Source organism: Microcaecilia unicolor, chromosome 1 (assembly GCF_901765095.1).
Source record: "Microcaecilia unicolor chromosome 1, aMicUni1.1, whole genome shotgun sequence".
NCBI lineage: Eukaryota > Metazoa > Chordata > Amphibia > Gymnophiona > Siphonopidae > Microcaecilia > Microcaecilia unicolor.
In genome coordinates this window covers 596,861,301-596,876,949 of record NC_044031.1, presented here as the reverse complement: position 1 = coordinate 596,876,949, position 15,649 = coordinate 596,861,301, and the positions used below count along the sequence as shown (strand labels likewise).

General features: G+C 41.3%; 1 protein-coding gene across 1 annotated transcript in view; it reads right to left on the bottom strand.

The window, feature by feature from the left end:
• Window positions 1-15,649, bottom strand: part of KHDRBS3 (KH RNA binding domain containing, signal transduction associated 3) — a 443,659-nt gene that overhangs the window by 186,508 nt on the left and 241,502 nt on the right. The window contains exon 7 of the mRNA XM_030219492.1: window positions 8,245-8,327. Coding sequence (XP_030075352.1) covers window positions 8,245-8,327 — 83 coding nt within the window. The remainder of the gene's footprint in view (window positions 1-8,244; window positions 8,328-15,649) is intronic.

The window sequence follows — 15,649 nt, the reverse complement described above, 5'->3', positions numbered from 1 at the left end:
AGAGGAAGGGGCGAATTTTGCAAATGTTATAGAGGAAGAAGCGACAGGTCTTGGCTATCTGCTGGATATGCGCTGAGAAGGAGAGGGAGGAGTCGAAGATGACACCGAGGTTGCGGGCAGATGAGACGGGGACGATGAGGGTGTTATCAACTGAGATAGAGAGTGAAGGGAGAGGAGAAGTGGGTTTGGGTGGGAAAACAATAAGTTCAGTCTTGGCCATGTTCAGTTTCAGGTGGCGGTTGGACATCCAGGCAGCAATGTCGGATAAGCAGGCCGATACTTTGGCCTGGGTTTCCGCAGTGATGTCTGGTGTGGAGAGATAAAGATGGGTGTTGTCAGCATAAAGATGATAGTGGAAACCATGAGATGAGATCAGGGAGCCTAAGGAAGAGGTGTAGATTGAAAAAAGAAGGGGCCCAAGGACAGATCCCTGAGGAATTCCAACAGAGAGCGGGATAGGGGAGGAGGACGAACCATGAGAGTGTACTCTGAAGGTACGATGAGAGAGATAAGAGGAGAACCAGGAGAGGACAGAGCCCTGGAACCCAAAGGAGGACAGTGTGTCAAGAAGTAGGTTGTAATTGACAGTGTCAAAAGCGGCGGATAGGTCAAGGAGGATAAGGATGGAGTAGTGACCTTTGGATTTGGCGAGGAACAGGTCATTGCAGACTTTAGATAGTGCCGTTTCTGTCGAGTGTAGGAGTCGAAAGCCGGATTGAAGCGGATCGAGGATGGCATGAGAGGAGAGAAAATCAATGCAGCGGCTGTGAACGGCGCGTTCAAGTATCTTGGAGAGGAAGGGTAGGAGGGAAATGGGGCGGTAGTTGGAGGGACAGGTAGGGTCAAGAGATGGTATTTTGAGGAGTGGTGTGACCACAGCATGCTTGAAGGTGTCCGGGACAGTTGCAGTGGAGAGAGAGAGGTTGAGAATATGACAGATGGTGGGGGTGATAGTAGGAGCGATGGTGCTAAGTAGGTTGGTGGGGATGGGGTCTGAGGAACAGGTGGTGGATTTCGAGGAGGAGAGGAGATGAGCGGACGAGTGGCCTAGTGGTTAGGGTGGTGGACTTTGGTCCTGAGGAACTGAGTTCAATTCCCGGCACAGGCAGCTCCTTGTGACTCTGGGCAAGTCACTTAACCCTCCATTGCCCCATGTAAGCCGCATTGAGCCTGCCATGAGTGGGAAAGCGCGGGGTACAAATGTAACAAAAAAAAAAAACTCCCTATACCTGACTGCTTAAATTACTCTGTCACTTATGAACTTTAATGCAATACCACTCTGTATTTCTCATTCCGGTAATGGCGATCACCATTACGGTGTAATGTAAGCCACATTGAGCCTGCAAATAGGTGGGAAAATGTGGGATACAAATGCAACAAATAAAATTCACTCCTGGTAGTTTTGGGCTCGAGAAAAGAAACAAGGGCCACTAAACAAGTGTTTCCTCATTTCTATGACTTAAAAAAAAACTATGTATGGTTAACAAACTGCTAGTCACAGTTTTGAAACTTCCAAAAAGATATTTTCAATGCCCCCCTAAAGATATATGCACTGAGAGTCAATAGATGTGCCTTCCATCATTTCTATCACGTATCAACTTGCTCTTCTCCCTGTCCTGTTTCATCACTGTAACAGTCTTGAGGTTTGGGGATAGCAATCTCTCTGGGATGTCAAATAAGTCAAAGAATTGAGCCCTTGCCAGGGACTGGTTACTCTGCTCATCTATGATGGCAATCTTTCCTGCCTTTTCTGGTTGCTATTTTGAATATACTTTAGCTACACATATCTTGGTGCATGACCTTCTACTGCAGCTTCCTTCACACACCTGTGTACAGTTTGGAATAACACTTGGTGATGACTGTTGCTCTGTCTCCTCCCTGCTGTGGCTCGACTCTGAGGCTGGGGATGCTGGAGAAGTAGGCTTACTTTTTGCAGGGTATAATGTGCTGACATGCTGGTCACTATTGAACTCAGTACACTTGATGGTTGCTTCACAATCTTTTAGCCATATGCTTGGATGAAGAGCAACATATGTAACAAATTCTGTACTTTTTCTAATAGTTCTTTACGCTCTTTCAAGGGTTTCTCCCTAAACGCCATATCCTGAGAGGATGACGTTTCTTTTGTATAGGACATTGTTAGTCTGGTTCCTCTATGTTCACTGTAGAAGGACGATCAGATGATCAGGTTGCTGTGGGCAACACACCTCTCATGTGCACAGCTATAGGCTTCCTAGTGTTGCCATACTTCTTGACCAGCTTTTTATTTAGGAAGTAGCTTGTCTTGCCTGCTTCAGGTACATCAGACATGAATCTGGGATTGTTTCTCCTTTTTGCCAAATCTCAGATAAACGTACATACATATAGTCTTATGTATATATTCTTATATTCCGCAAATACCCCATGATGTGGATTATATAACTGAGTCCAGCTATATCTGGAGAATAACAGAAGTCAACATTTGTATACATTCTTAAAATCTAACAGCTACTAATAAATCACTTAAAAAGATAAAATTTCAAAGCTTTTCTGAAAAAGAAATACTTTTGCAATGATCTAATTTCAAAAGAAAGATCAAACTAAATGGAGAGAGCTTGATACAGAAAAGAAACATTGTAAATATTCTTAGATTTCAAGCCTTTCAGACTTGGAAAGTGCAAAAGCAAAGCATCATGAATGCAATATTTTAAAGAATGAACTCTAAACCAAGACAGATAAGCAGGTGCCAAACCATAGAGAGTTCTACGGACTGTAGACAGACTTTAAAATGGCAACGGGCCTCCATTGGCAGCCAGTGCAGTTTTTTCAATAAAGGGGACACATTCTTGGTTGTCCTCTTTATACTTTGTGCCTAATGATGATCATTTCTCTCTTATGTTGTACAACAGTTTTGTTATAATCTTGTTTATTTATTAGGATTTATTTACTGCCTTTTTGAAGGAATCCACTCAAGGGGGTGTACAGTAAGAATAGATCAAACACGAACAATAGACAATTACAGCAGTAAAAATATTCAAAAACATTACAAAGTGTGGCATGGTATACTATTAACAATGTCAACACAATACGTAATAGAACATTATAATTGATAGCGAAGGGTAAAGCAAAGATGTAACATATAAGAAAGTAGGAAGAGTTAGAAAGTAAGGTGATTGATTTAAAGAAAGTTGCACATGAGGTCAGAGAAATGGTTAAATATCATCTCAGCTACGGTAGGAATGGATAAACATATCCTGCTGCAGAATGTGTGTCATGTTTTCAAAAGCAGGAACTCGGATCGTGAGCCCTTGGGCCACTGCCAAGGAGTGGCAGCGGCAGGCAAAACCACCCCACACTAGGAACAAGACAGAACTCAGATAGGAACAGCAAGACTTCACCTGCACTAGCCGCCCTTCCCCAGGAGTTGAGCCCCTGGCTGCAGGCAGCCAACAGGACTTACAGGACAGGGTAGGAACTGGAAGCTGCAACCAGCCACTAAAACAGGGAACAAACACTGACAAACACGAGACAGAACTGAAAGCTGCCAAGCAGCCACTGAACAAGAAACATAGACAAACAGAAACTAAACACAAAAGACAGACAAGGAACAAGTCTAGGAAACAAACAATAACCCTAAGCTAAACTACACACAGACTAACTAGCATCAGACAATAAAAACCAAGCTAGGCAGAAGTGCAACAAGCACCAACAAACCAGGGCCTTAGGCGATACAAGTAGTAAAAATGGCCTTAGCGCACAGGAAAAGCCTGCGTAAGGGTGTACTAAGGCCACTTTTTATTGCAGCTTAGTAAAAGGACCCCTATATTAGTAGCTTCAATAAGTAATTCATAACAAAAACTTAAGAACAATTTTAAAAAACTTGTAGTAGAATTTGTCAAATATAACAGTAACAATCCTGTTACAATGCAAATGGCAAAGCATTTAAAGGTTAAGAACAAAAGAAAATGTCAAGTTTTCATACTAGAAATTATATCAGAGCAGATTACTGACACTGTTATAACTGTCCAAATCAGAGTACATTACCTTTGATGCTTATATAGAACTTATATTAAGAATATGAAACTGAAGTTTAAGTAAGCTTCCTACATAAAGATATGATGATATGATATGCATATGATATTGAGATAGGAGATCCATGCATTTAAAAACCTTCTAGTATTTTAGGAGAGGCCCAGCGGACATGGTGCCTTTTTTTTTTTTAATGAAAGTGTTTCTTTGGCAGTGCTATACAAATATGATAGGACACACATCAGAAGAAACCATTTTCTGAAACAAAATTTTAAAAATCACAAGCATGGCTTGCTACTTACACACATCAGAAGTAATTTTGTTACTTATGTACATGAGTGGCGGATTCTGTAAAATTGTACATCCACTGAGAATAGATTATGGCGCTCAGATGCAAAAATACACTTGACATTTTAAGGCGTTTTGAACACCTGAGAGGTAAGCACAATTTTCCCCTCAAGGTCTCTTCTAAGAGCCCATGTTCAAACAAGGTCAGCAGACACAAAACAGGTCCAAACCCCAATGGGAACATTTTCCTGGATATAAGTGTACTGCTGTTCTAAAATATGGAATTTGTGTATATACTTTGAAGGAACATTCTTCCCAAGGGAAACATTTTGCAACTTGATACAATCAATGATACTAAGCCATGTAGATTACTGCAAAAAAAAAAAAAAAAACTGCACTGGCTTCCAATCAAACAACGTATCGCTTTCAAAATACGCACCCTGGTTCATAAAATCATCTACGGTGATACATGACAGACCTTATAGACCTACCAACCAGAAACACAACAGGATCAACACGGACATACCTAAATCCCCACTATCCAAGCTGCAAAGGACTCAAATACAAATCAGCTTATGCATCCAGCTTTTCCTACATAAGCACACGACTATGGAACGCATTACCTAAAGCCGTGAAAACAACATATGATCACTTAAACTTCCAGAAATCACTAAAAACCAACCTGTTCAAAAAGACATACCTCACCGACCCAACTTAAATGCCGGTACCTTGCAACACAACAAAACCAAAACTCTTTTTCTTTTATTTATATTTGTACCCCGCACTTTCCCACTCATGGCAGGCTCAATGCGGCTTACATGGGGCAATGGAGGGTTAAGTGACTTGCCCAGAGTCACAAGGAGCTGCCTGTGCCTGAAGTGGGAATCGAACTCAGTTCCTCAGTTCCCCAGGACCAAAGTCCAACACCCTAGCCACTAGGCCACTCCTCCACTCAAAACCAAAACTCGATTCTCTTCCTCTACAATTCCCTAATATGTCTGTTACACAGGAACCTTATTCTACCAAAACATTACTGTATTTTGTTCATACTGATGTGAACATGAGTTCACATGTTTCCAAACTCTAAGCATGAACAATACCGGAATTGGCAAACACCTTTACGGTACTATGTAAGCCACAATGAGCCTGTAAATAGGTGGGGAAATGTGGGATTCAAATGTAACAAATAAATGAACATGCTTTCTTCAGATCTCCATGCACCACAGCACAAAGTTAGAAGCAGCACATTTTCTAAAATTGTATATAAATGAATGCTTATTTACATGTGTAAACCCAATATCTGCATGTAACAACTCAAATAACCTACAGCACCCATCAGTACCTCTAGTGGAATAGATTTTCATAGATGTAACGCATAACTTTACCTTGAGCTGAGAGACATCAGATAATATTAACATATACTATAGAATCAACTATTTTTCTCACTAATTTTAAGCTTTATTGTATACATTTTAAAATTCAAATTCCAACTGTTAGGCTTGGTGCATTTCTACATCCATTCATCAACATGCACTATATTGATTTAGTGTGCATTCAATTTTTTAAAGGTTTACTAACAAATGGACATCCATAATATATACACACACATATACCTAGACACACATATATTGGGTTTGAGGTATTATAAGCACCTAACTCCTCTCCACCTCACTCTCTTCAGCAATAAGGCCTATCTGAAACAATACTCTCCCCCTTTTCCCTGTCCCCAGTAGCCTCTGGATTACAGTTTTAAAAAATGATGAAGCTGCCATCACTTTTTGTCTAGCTCAAGTGAGCTGTCACCTCCAATTCTCTTCAGGCCATATGGGCTACTGACACAGTTGACCACTCCTTTTGCCTATGTGGGCTGTTGTTACCACTTCATTTCATTAACTTGTTAGACTCCTGATGCAGAGATTCTGGGTCAGTGACCTGGCATAAATTCACCTTTGTCTATTTGTATACATTACAAATATCAGTTGACTAAAAAAATGTAACCAGTTCAACACAATTAACCACTTTAACACTAATGTATAAATGCAGAATATAAAATGAATAAATTCAATCCAATACAGCTTTTAATGCAATAGAATGCCACTGTATCATACATAATGTTGTATATATAGTGTAAAATAATAAAGATAAAATAATATCTCTATTTTAACAAGTGTTCTCTGAAAACAGACCATAAGTCATATAAGTGGTCATAAGAAAGCCATTGGTAAATAGAAATGTTACAGAGGTCTCTTAAGCCAAAACGTTTGACTGTTCATGCATGTCAGGTTCGAACAACTTTGAAGAGGAGGAAGGTTGATTGCTGCCAGGGCCTGTACAAGAGTATTAGGCACTCTATGCAAACCTCCAGCCTTGTACCCCTCTTGATTAACCCTCAGGTCCTTAAGTCTCTTGTGAGAGCTTAATAAGCATGCTCAACATTCATTGTCACCCTACCATCACCAGATACCCTGGTACATTGCTTGCCCTTCTTCTGGATAAATATACATGTCAATGGTTATTTGAGAAAGAGGCTGTCAAGATCTACTGCTTAGCTATGGATGCAGATGCCATCCTAGGTGACTGACTAGTCTTCCTGGTGGTTAAGCTGGACCTGGTTAGTATGACTACTCAACTGCGGTCTTCAGAAAATGCAGGTTATGGGTAAGCAATTCTGCTTTTTCTGAAGACATGCAGTCAAATGTTTAATTCCCTACCAAAGAGTTTTCTTCAACAATTATTAATGGGTAAGGAGTTTTTTGTTGGGGAGAAATATAATCCAAATGAGACAGGGGCAATAGAGGCACTTTGCCATGAAATGAAAAGGTGATCTCTAGGGCTGATCAAGAGACTGGTTATACCAGGGCCGCCGAGAGGCATAGCCGGGACCAGGGCAGAACCGAATTGCCGCAAGCTGTCCTCTCCACTCGCGCCATCCCTCTCCCCCCCCCCCCCCCACTCGAACCGCCGCTCCTGCCCATCCCTTACCCTTCTCTTTGCCTCCAAGGAGGGCCCAGGCCCGGCAAGCTGCTTCCTGCGTGCCTGCTCCCATGGTCTGTCCTCTCCTGCTCTGGAAGTCAGGACCCGCACAATTGCATTAAAGCGATATAGCGCTAATGCAATCATCCAGGTCCTGGGCGGCATGCAAAAGCATGGGAGGACAGACCTGGAAGCAAGCAGCAAGAAGAAGCTTGTCAGTTCAGGTACTGGGCCCAGGCCTCCCCTTGGAGGCCGGACCCGACAAATTTTGTCCAGCCCACCCCCCCTTCCTCTCTGTGACCCTGGGTTATACTGTTGCTGCTCAGAAAATTAGGGGTAGGTTTTGACTGAACACTTGTTTGCACCTAATGCTGCATTCTTTGTCTGGGATTTAGGAGGTTGCTGCTGTTACTTCCTTGTCCCAGACACTTGAAGCAAATCTTGGTATGATCAGCAACTGACACTTTGTTGCACTTCAGACAAGTCACTAATCTGCTTCTTGAATATGAAAAGGGAAACAGTGTCAAATCAAAACAAGGATATTCTGTAAAAAAATGTGTCTGAGTGACTATTATCCAGCCCCATTAAAAAAAAATGAGACAGAGTAGTAAAACAAACAAAATAAGCTTTCTACCACTTTGCTAAAATATTTTAAGTAAGAGATGTTAGCAAATGGGGTTGGCAAAAGAATAAGAAAACTGCTTTATAATGCTGTGAAGCCACTTGAATAAAATTGTCAGTTTGGCAAGGTGGACTAAGAGGAACAGAGGGGTGCTGTATAACCAATGTAGCGTGCAAACCACTGTGTACTGATGGCTTTTCCTTGAAAGTGAACCAATGTACAGTGATACGAGTATTTGTATTGTCTTAGTGAACCTGCTCATCTTCAAGAAATAGTACTGCATCTAACAGTCTTAGGTCACAGGATAGCTAGCAAGTATTTATATATTTGAAAATAGCAGAGTTTAATCTCACCTTTGTGTGCGGGTGTTATAACTGTTATCATAAGAGTCATAGCTTGGTTCATCATAAGCTGTACCATATCCATCATCATACTCCTGAAAGAGAAATTAAAAATTGAAATTATTTTGAAAAAGAGAAATTTGAAATTGAGCTATCTGGTTGACTAATAGGTTGAACATTTCAATTCAATGCAGCATCACATTTACCCAAGATAGATCTCGGAAGGGCATGTTCAAAGTCCCTTTATGGGGATAAAAGTACACATATTGATTCCATAATGCTCTTATTCTTACCTGCTATTTGTGGAGATGATTCCACAAGTGGGCAGGCATACTACAAGCACTCTTGTATTTTACAAAGTGCACATACTATTTTGAGAATGCTGTCCACAGAAGATGCAAGTGTAAATGCTGGCAAGTATTTTCCCCCTAGGAAACTTTCAAAGGAAAAGTACATCTGTACGTTCCATTTGAAAACTATCTAAAGAAGAATATCACAAAGACTTGTACCTTCAATTCTTATAGATACTTTTGGTGACTAAAATGTGATGTTTTGGAAACAGAGAACTATGCATATTATAGAATTCCCACTCTATCACTGCCACATTGAATGCTCATATATAATGAAATAATCAGTTATCAAATCATAGTTTATTATTTTTTATTTTATTTTTGTTACATTTGTACCCCGCGCTTCCCCACTCATGGCAGGCTCAATGCGGCTTACATGGGGCAATGGAGGGTTAAATGACTTGCCCAGAGTCACAAGGAGTTGCCTGTGCCTGAAGTGGGAATCGAACTTACTTACTTAAAAACAGCTATATTGTGAAACTGCATGGCCACATTTAACAACATTTTTAAGGTTAATATTCAGAACCAGGAATCTAGGCATTACTCCATGGTCAGGCATTTCAATATCTTTGAAAACTGACCACCTCAAGCTTCGCAAAACCTAAACGGTAAACACTGAAAGGTGCAATCTTTAATATTCAGTAGTTTGATGGAACAGTCTTTCAATAGCGACACTAGACTTCTTTGTCAGTGACAACAGTACAGCCATAGTTATGTCTAAATCTGCCTCAAACAGATTCAGCGTAGTATTTTATGAAACACTGAACTGTAGTACCTATGCCACCACTATATATAGATAGATCTATATACAAATAGATCGATACAGATATTTTGGTTTGTGTATTATATATTATATATATATAATTTTCACAAACTGGGAACTTCCTGAAATTATTATGAAGAAACATTTATCTAAATATCTGTCAGTTTTTAATAACAGTCATACTTCAATTAACAGAACATTTTATGAGTTTTCATGAAGAAGACAAGTTAATATCCACTTTTTAAATACTGACACTATAAATTGACGCTTTTTGAAATGCTACTACTACTACTATTTAACATTTCTAAAGCGCTACCAGGGTTGCAAAGCGCTGTACAATTAACAAAGAAGGACTGTCCCTGCTCAAAGGAGCTTACAATCTAAAGGACAAAAAGTGCAGTCAATCAAGATTGAGGCAGTCTAGACTTCCTGGATAGAGGTACAATGGTTAGGTGCCGAAAGCGACATTGAAGAGGTGGAGACCATAATATGTATCATATATCAATTGGTACCCACTGTGTTTTCTATTTCATGTTTGCTTACTTACCACCCAAAGGCCCACACTCACACTATAAGAGAAGGATGTAAAATATTCCTTAGACACAGAACAAAGAAATTAAAACTCAAAGAGGGATGCCATTAAATGAGTTGATTTGGTCAATGGATACTTGGTTCTCCATCTACATGGATGATATGCAACTACTTATAACCACTGAACCAAAAACTTATCTACAGCACTCAATAAGCCAACTACCTGTTTAACAGCAATTCAAGAATGGGCTAAAAACAACAAGGTTTGCCTGAACCCAAGTAAAACTGAGCTCCCGTGGGTCCCTAACATACGCAGTCACATACCTGACATCAAAATCCGTTTTGGGAACCCTGGACTCCCCCTTATATCACAGGTCAGAAACTTTGGAGTACAGGCAGACTCAAAACACATGATGATCTTCCTAACCCAAGCATCTTTCAGGAGCATTCTTTCTTATCTACAATAGCATTAATGGTCTTGTGGGTCCCAGGCAGCAGCAGAAGGAAATTCAAACTGGCACCAATAACCACTAATGATACTCTTATGGTACTACTGCTAGAGGTCAGTCTTCTATATAGGGGGACCTATGCACTAGTTGTCACAGCTACTCTCCTCTGGCTGCCTATGTCACACCCAGCTCCTGCCCATTCTCATATTAGGCAGCAATATGTGATTTTTTGCTGTGTGCTGCAGTTCTTAATGCAGGAGACAGTAGCAAATGCAAAAGCTAATATTTACCATGTGATAAAACCTGTGTTAGCTGCTTAATGCAGCTTAGTAAAAGAACCCTAAGTTTTCAGCTCGAAATTCATCTTAATTTAGGAGCGTAAAATTTATGATTATAAGTTTAGGCCTGCCATTTGCCTAGATTTATGAATCTAATTTATGTGGCTAGTACTGACAAATCAATGCTAAGCTCCTAAAGTTTATTTTAATTGCCCTAAATCTGTACTTGTTACTACCCATTTTTTATGCACCTAAATTTAGGAGTTTAATGAAATTTTAAATAAAATTAATGCACTCAGCCTTAGTAAATTTTCAGTGATCAATCTAGGAGCATTCATACTAGAGAAACCTCAAATTTTTCATCTAAGTAAAGAAACACAGTCTTCGTTATCAGACTCAGATGATCATATTTTGCAAATAATTCTTGGCCCAAATTCACTCTTTATTTCACCAGACCTCAGCGATACAACTCCAGCAGCTCACAATTTCATCTCTGCCTAAGCTTTATATACCACATCATCAGTGGTCTATTGTTTACTGAAAAAAATTCTAAGCGCTTATTCAATATTTTATTAACTCCAAATTACTGCTCTTTTCATTAACTTTAAAAAGTATGATCCTTTCATTTAACTTATTCTGGCCCAAAACTTCATAATCCGTATTGAAAAGGGGGGCTCTTAGCCAACATTCAAATTTTGCCTGAGGCCTCCTCAAGAACTGTCCCCTTTTAAAATGATCACAGTCTCTCCAATCATCTCTTGCTTGTTCAGTAAATAATAGACCAGTGATTATGTGGTGCATAAAGGTTAGGGAGCAATGGGATTATGAGCTGTTAGAGTGGTACCGTTGAGGTTTGTTGAAATACAAAAGGAGAAATTAGACCTTACCTGCTAATTTGCTTTCCTTTAGTCCCTCCGGACAGGCCCAGGATTGGACTGATGGGTTGTGAACGCCTTCCAGCAGGTGGAGACTGAGAAAATTCTGACTCCAGAGAGCCAATAAGAGCCCTGGCCATGTGACCCTAGCCTCAGTATTTGACTAACAAAGCAGGAAAGAAGAGAAAGACCAACCTTCTGTGCCCATTGGAATCAAAGCAGCCACAAAGCACCCATAAAATGTGCTTAAATGACGGACAAGCCATGTGGAGGAGTGGCCTAGTGGTTAGGGTGGTGGACTTTGGTCCTGAGGAACTGAGTTTAATTCCCCCTTCAGGCACAGGCAGCTCCTTGTGACTCTGGGCAAGTCACTTAACCCTCCATTGCCCCATGTAAGCCGCATTGAGCCTGCCATGAGTGGGAAAGCGCGGGGTACAAATGTAACCAACAACAACACCACCAACTCCTAATGGGCCACAACAGGTGCCTCTTTTCGACCAACACGCAAACTACTAAAATGCTGAGCAATACGACTTTTAAAGGGCCATGAGGTTCAAGAGTTGCGATTCGTGGTGTTGAGTCAGGTTACGTTTATAAGAGGTGGTAATATTCCTTTAAAATTACTACAGAATGAACAACGCCTGATTTTCAGGTGGAATACTGTCATCCCTAATGGGTTAAATAAGGAAATTGAGTGGCTCAGCATTCAGTGATAGGTGTTTAAATACTGGGTCCCAACATTGCATGTGCGCATGTGTAGGCATCTTTGACGTTTCCGCAAGCGACCTGCGCTCGAATGCCTAACGCCTGCGATAGCCAGTAAGTAAATTTAGTCTTCAGTTTTGTGACAATATGAACTGTGTATGTGAGATTTTAATAGCATTATTGTTCACTTAGAAACTGACCCCTGAAGACGCTCAAGGGAGCGAAACACGTTCGTGTTGGGTCGTGGATTAAAGAACTTCCTTACCACTGAGATAAAACCAATAGACACGGCAGAGATGAACATTGATGCATATATTTCTCCAGCCTGATGGTTGAAAAGTGGTATTAAGGATACTGAATTTAAGGCTTGCTAAAAAACTAAGAGGATACAATCATCGAGAACTGTATTTGAATTCCAATAAAAGATTTAAAGAAAATAAGATTTGGAAAAGACTTGAACATGTGTCTATAGAGCTGGCAAACTTTAGTGGAATCCATTGGAATTTATTAACGAGAGGAGAGAGCTATCTATATGGATTATGTCTGATGTAAGATATTATTCCTGACGGAAAGAGTTAGAAAAGGAGCAAAAGTATGGAATAAGGAGATTGTAGCAGTGTTGATGACGGTTTTGATGGTGTAATTGTGGAATGATTTTAATAGAGTATGTTTTGTAATAGAATATGATTGTGGATGGATGATGGAATGAATGGGTTGATGTGAGTGGATTTTAAAATTGTTTATTGAACAATAATGTGAATTATTTAATGTGTTATATGAATAAAGATTGATAATTAATGTAATGGTTGTTTTTGGTAATTGCTTATATATATATGTTTTTTTTTTTTTTTTTTACAGAACTGCAGAGCAGCTCCGTCGCAGAAGACTGAAAGAACTGGACTCCAAAACTATGTACAAGTCCCTACTCTTGAAAGAACACAAAACACGGGAGGGACCTGGGCCGGTCTGGAAGGACTAAAGTACTACTACTAATCATTTCTATAGCGCTACTAGACGTACACAGCGCTGTACACTTGAACATGAAGAGACAGTCCCTGCTCGACAGAGCTTACAATCTAATTAGGACAGACAAACAGGACAAACAAGAGATAAGGGAATATTAAGGTGAGGATGATAAAATAAGGGTTCTGAACAAGTGAATAAGGGTTAGGAGTTAAAAGCAGCATCAAAAAGGTGGGCTTTTAGCTTAGATTTGAAGACGGCCAGAGAGGGAGCTTGACATACCGGCTCAGGAAGTCTATTCCAGGCATATGGTGCAGCAAGATAAAAGGAACGGAGTCTGGCGTTAGCGGTGGAGGAGAAGGGTGCAGATAAGAGAGATTTACCCAGTGAACGGAGTTCCCGGGGAGGAATGTAGGGAGAGATGAGAGTGGAGAGGTACTGAGGAGCTGCAGAGTGAATGCACTTATAGGTCAATAAGAGGAGTTTGAACTGTATGCGGAAACGGATAGGAAGCCAGTGAAGTGACTTGAGGAGAGGGCAAATATGAGCATAACGACCCTGGCGGAATATTAGTCGTGCAGCAGAATTTTGAACAGATTGAAGAGGAGAGAGATGGCTAAGTGGGAGACCTGTGAGAAGCAAGTTGCAATAGTCTAAGCGAGAGGTGATTTCTGGTGTGGAGAGGTAGATCTGATAGTCATCAGCGTAAAGATGATACTGAAAACCATGGGATGAGATCAGAGCACCAAGGGAAGAAGTATAGATGGAGAAGAGAAGAGGTCCCAGGACAGATCCCTGAGGTACACCAACTGACAGTGGGATAGAAGTAGAAGAGGATCCACTAGCGTATACACTAAAGGTACGCTGGGAGAGATAAGAAGAAAACCAGGAAACAACAGAGCCCTGAAATCCAAGTGAGGACAGCATATCAAGGAGTAGGCTGTGGTCAATAGTGTCAAAAGCAGCAGATAGATCGAGAAGGATGAGGATAGAATAGAGACCTTTGGATCTGGCTAGGAACAGATCATTGGAGACTTTAGCAAGTGTTGTTTCAGTTGAATGAAGGGGGTGAAAGCCAGATTGAAGTGGATCAAAAATAGCTTGAGATGAAAGAAAGTCAAGGCAACGCCAGTGAACAGCACGTTAAGTATCTTGGATAGGAAAGGGAGGAGGGAGATGGGGCGATAGTTGGAAGGACAGGTAGGGTCCAATGAAGGTTTTTTAAGGAGTGGTGTGACTACTAAAGGAAAGCAAATTAGCAGGTAAGGTCTAATTTCTCCTTCCATAGCGTCCCTCCGGACCGGCCCAGGATTGGACTGATGGGAAGTAACAAAGCAGTAGTCCTAAGGGAGGGACCCTAGCAAGCTCGCTGTAAGTACTCAAGTCGCAAAGACCGCCTCCTGCCGACACTGTACGTCCAGTCTGTAGTGCCTAGAAAAGGAATGGAGAGAGGCCCACATCGCTGTCTTACAAATGTCCGCGGGCAGCATCAAGAACCGCTCCGCCCATGAAGCCGCTTGTCCCCTTGTAGAGTGAGCTTTAACATCTTCCGGGACTGCTCTCCCCACCAGAAGGTAGGAAGAAGCTATCATCTCCTTGAGCCACCGAGATATAGTAGGCTTAGAAGCAGCCAAACCCTTACGCAAACTGGCAAGGAGAATAAAAAAGACGGTCCGTGCGCCGAAAGTCTTCAGTAACCCTCAGATATCGTTTAAGAACTCTCTTAACATCCAATGTACACAACTTCCTCTGAGACTCTGTGCTCGAGGAAGACCCCAGGACAGGAAGGAAGATTGACTGGGAATGATGAAACCGAGAAACTACCTTAGGCAGGAAAGAAGGTACCGGACACAGAACCACTAACTCCTTGGAAAACTCCAAAAACGGAGGCCTGCAGGAAAAGGCTTGCAGCTCCAAGACCCTCCTTGCTGAAGCAATGGCCACTAAAAATACTGTCTTGGGAGTCAAATCCTTAAGGGAACAAGAAGACAACGGTTCAAAAGGAGGACCCGTCAGTGCAGAAGGCAACAGGTTGAAATCCCAAGACAGAAAGACCGCTCTGGCTGGCGGACGAAGAAGACTAACTCCCTTCAAAAAACGGGAGACATCAGGAAGACTAGCCAACGACTTACCTCGTATCCGACCTCGGAAACAGGAAAAGTGCCACACCCTGCACCTTAAGAGAAGAGAGAGACAATCTTTTATCAAAGCCTCACTGCAGAATATCCAACATCTCCGCCACTGAAGCCAGGAAGGGAGAAGTACCATCATCTGAACACCAAGCCTCAAAAATCCTCCAGGTGCGAATATAATTCAGAGATGTAGACCGACGATGCAACCAAAGCATGGTAGAAATCACTGGAGCGGAATAGCCTCTTTTAGTTAAGCGAGCCCATTCAAGAGCCAGGCCGTAAGACAAAAAATCGAGCTGGGTCTGGGTGAGGAATCTGTCCTTGCAATAGAAGGTTCTTGTGAACAGGGAGACGAAGAGGAGGCGCAGACC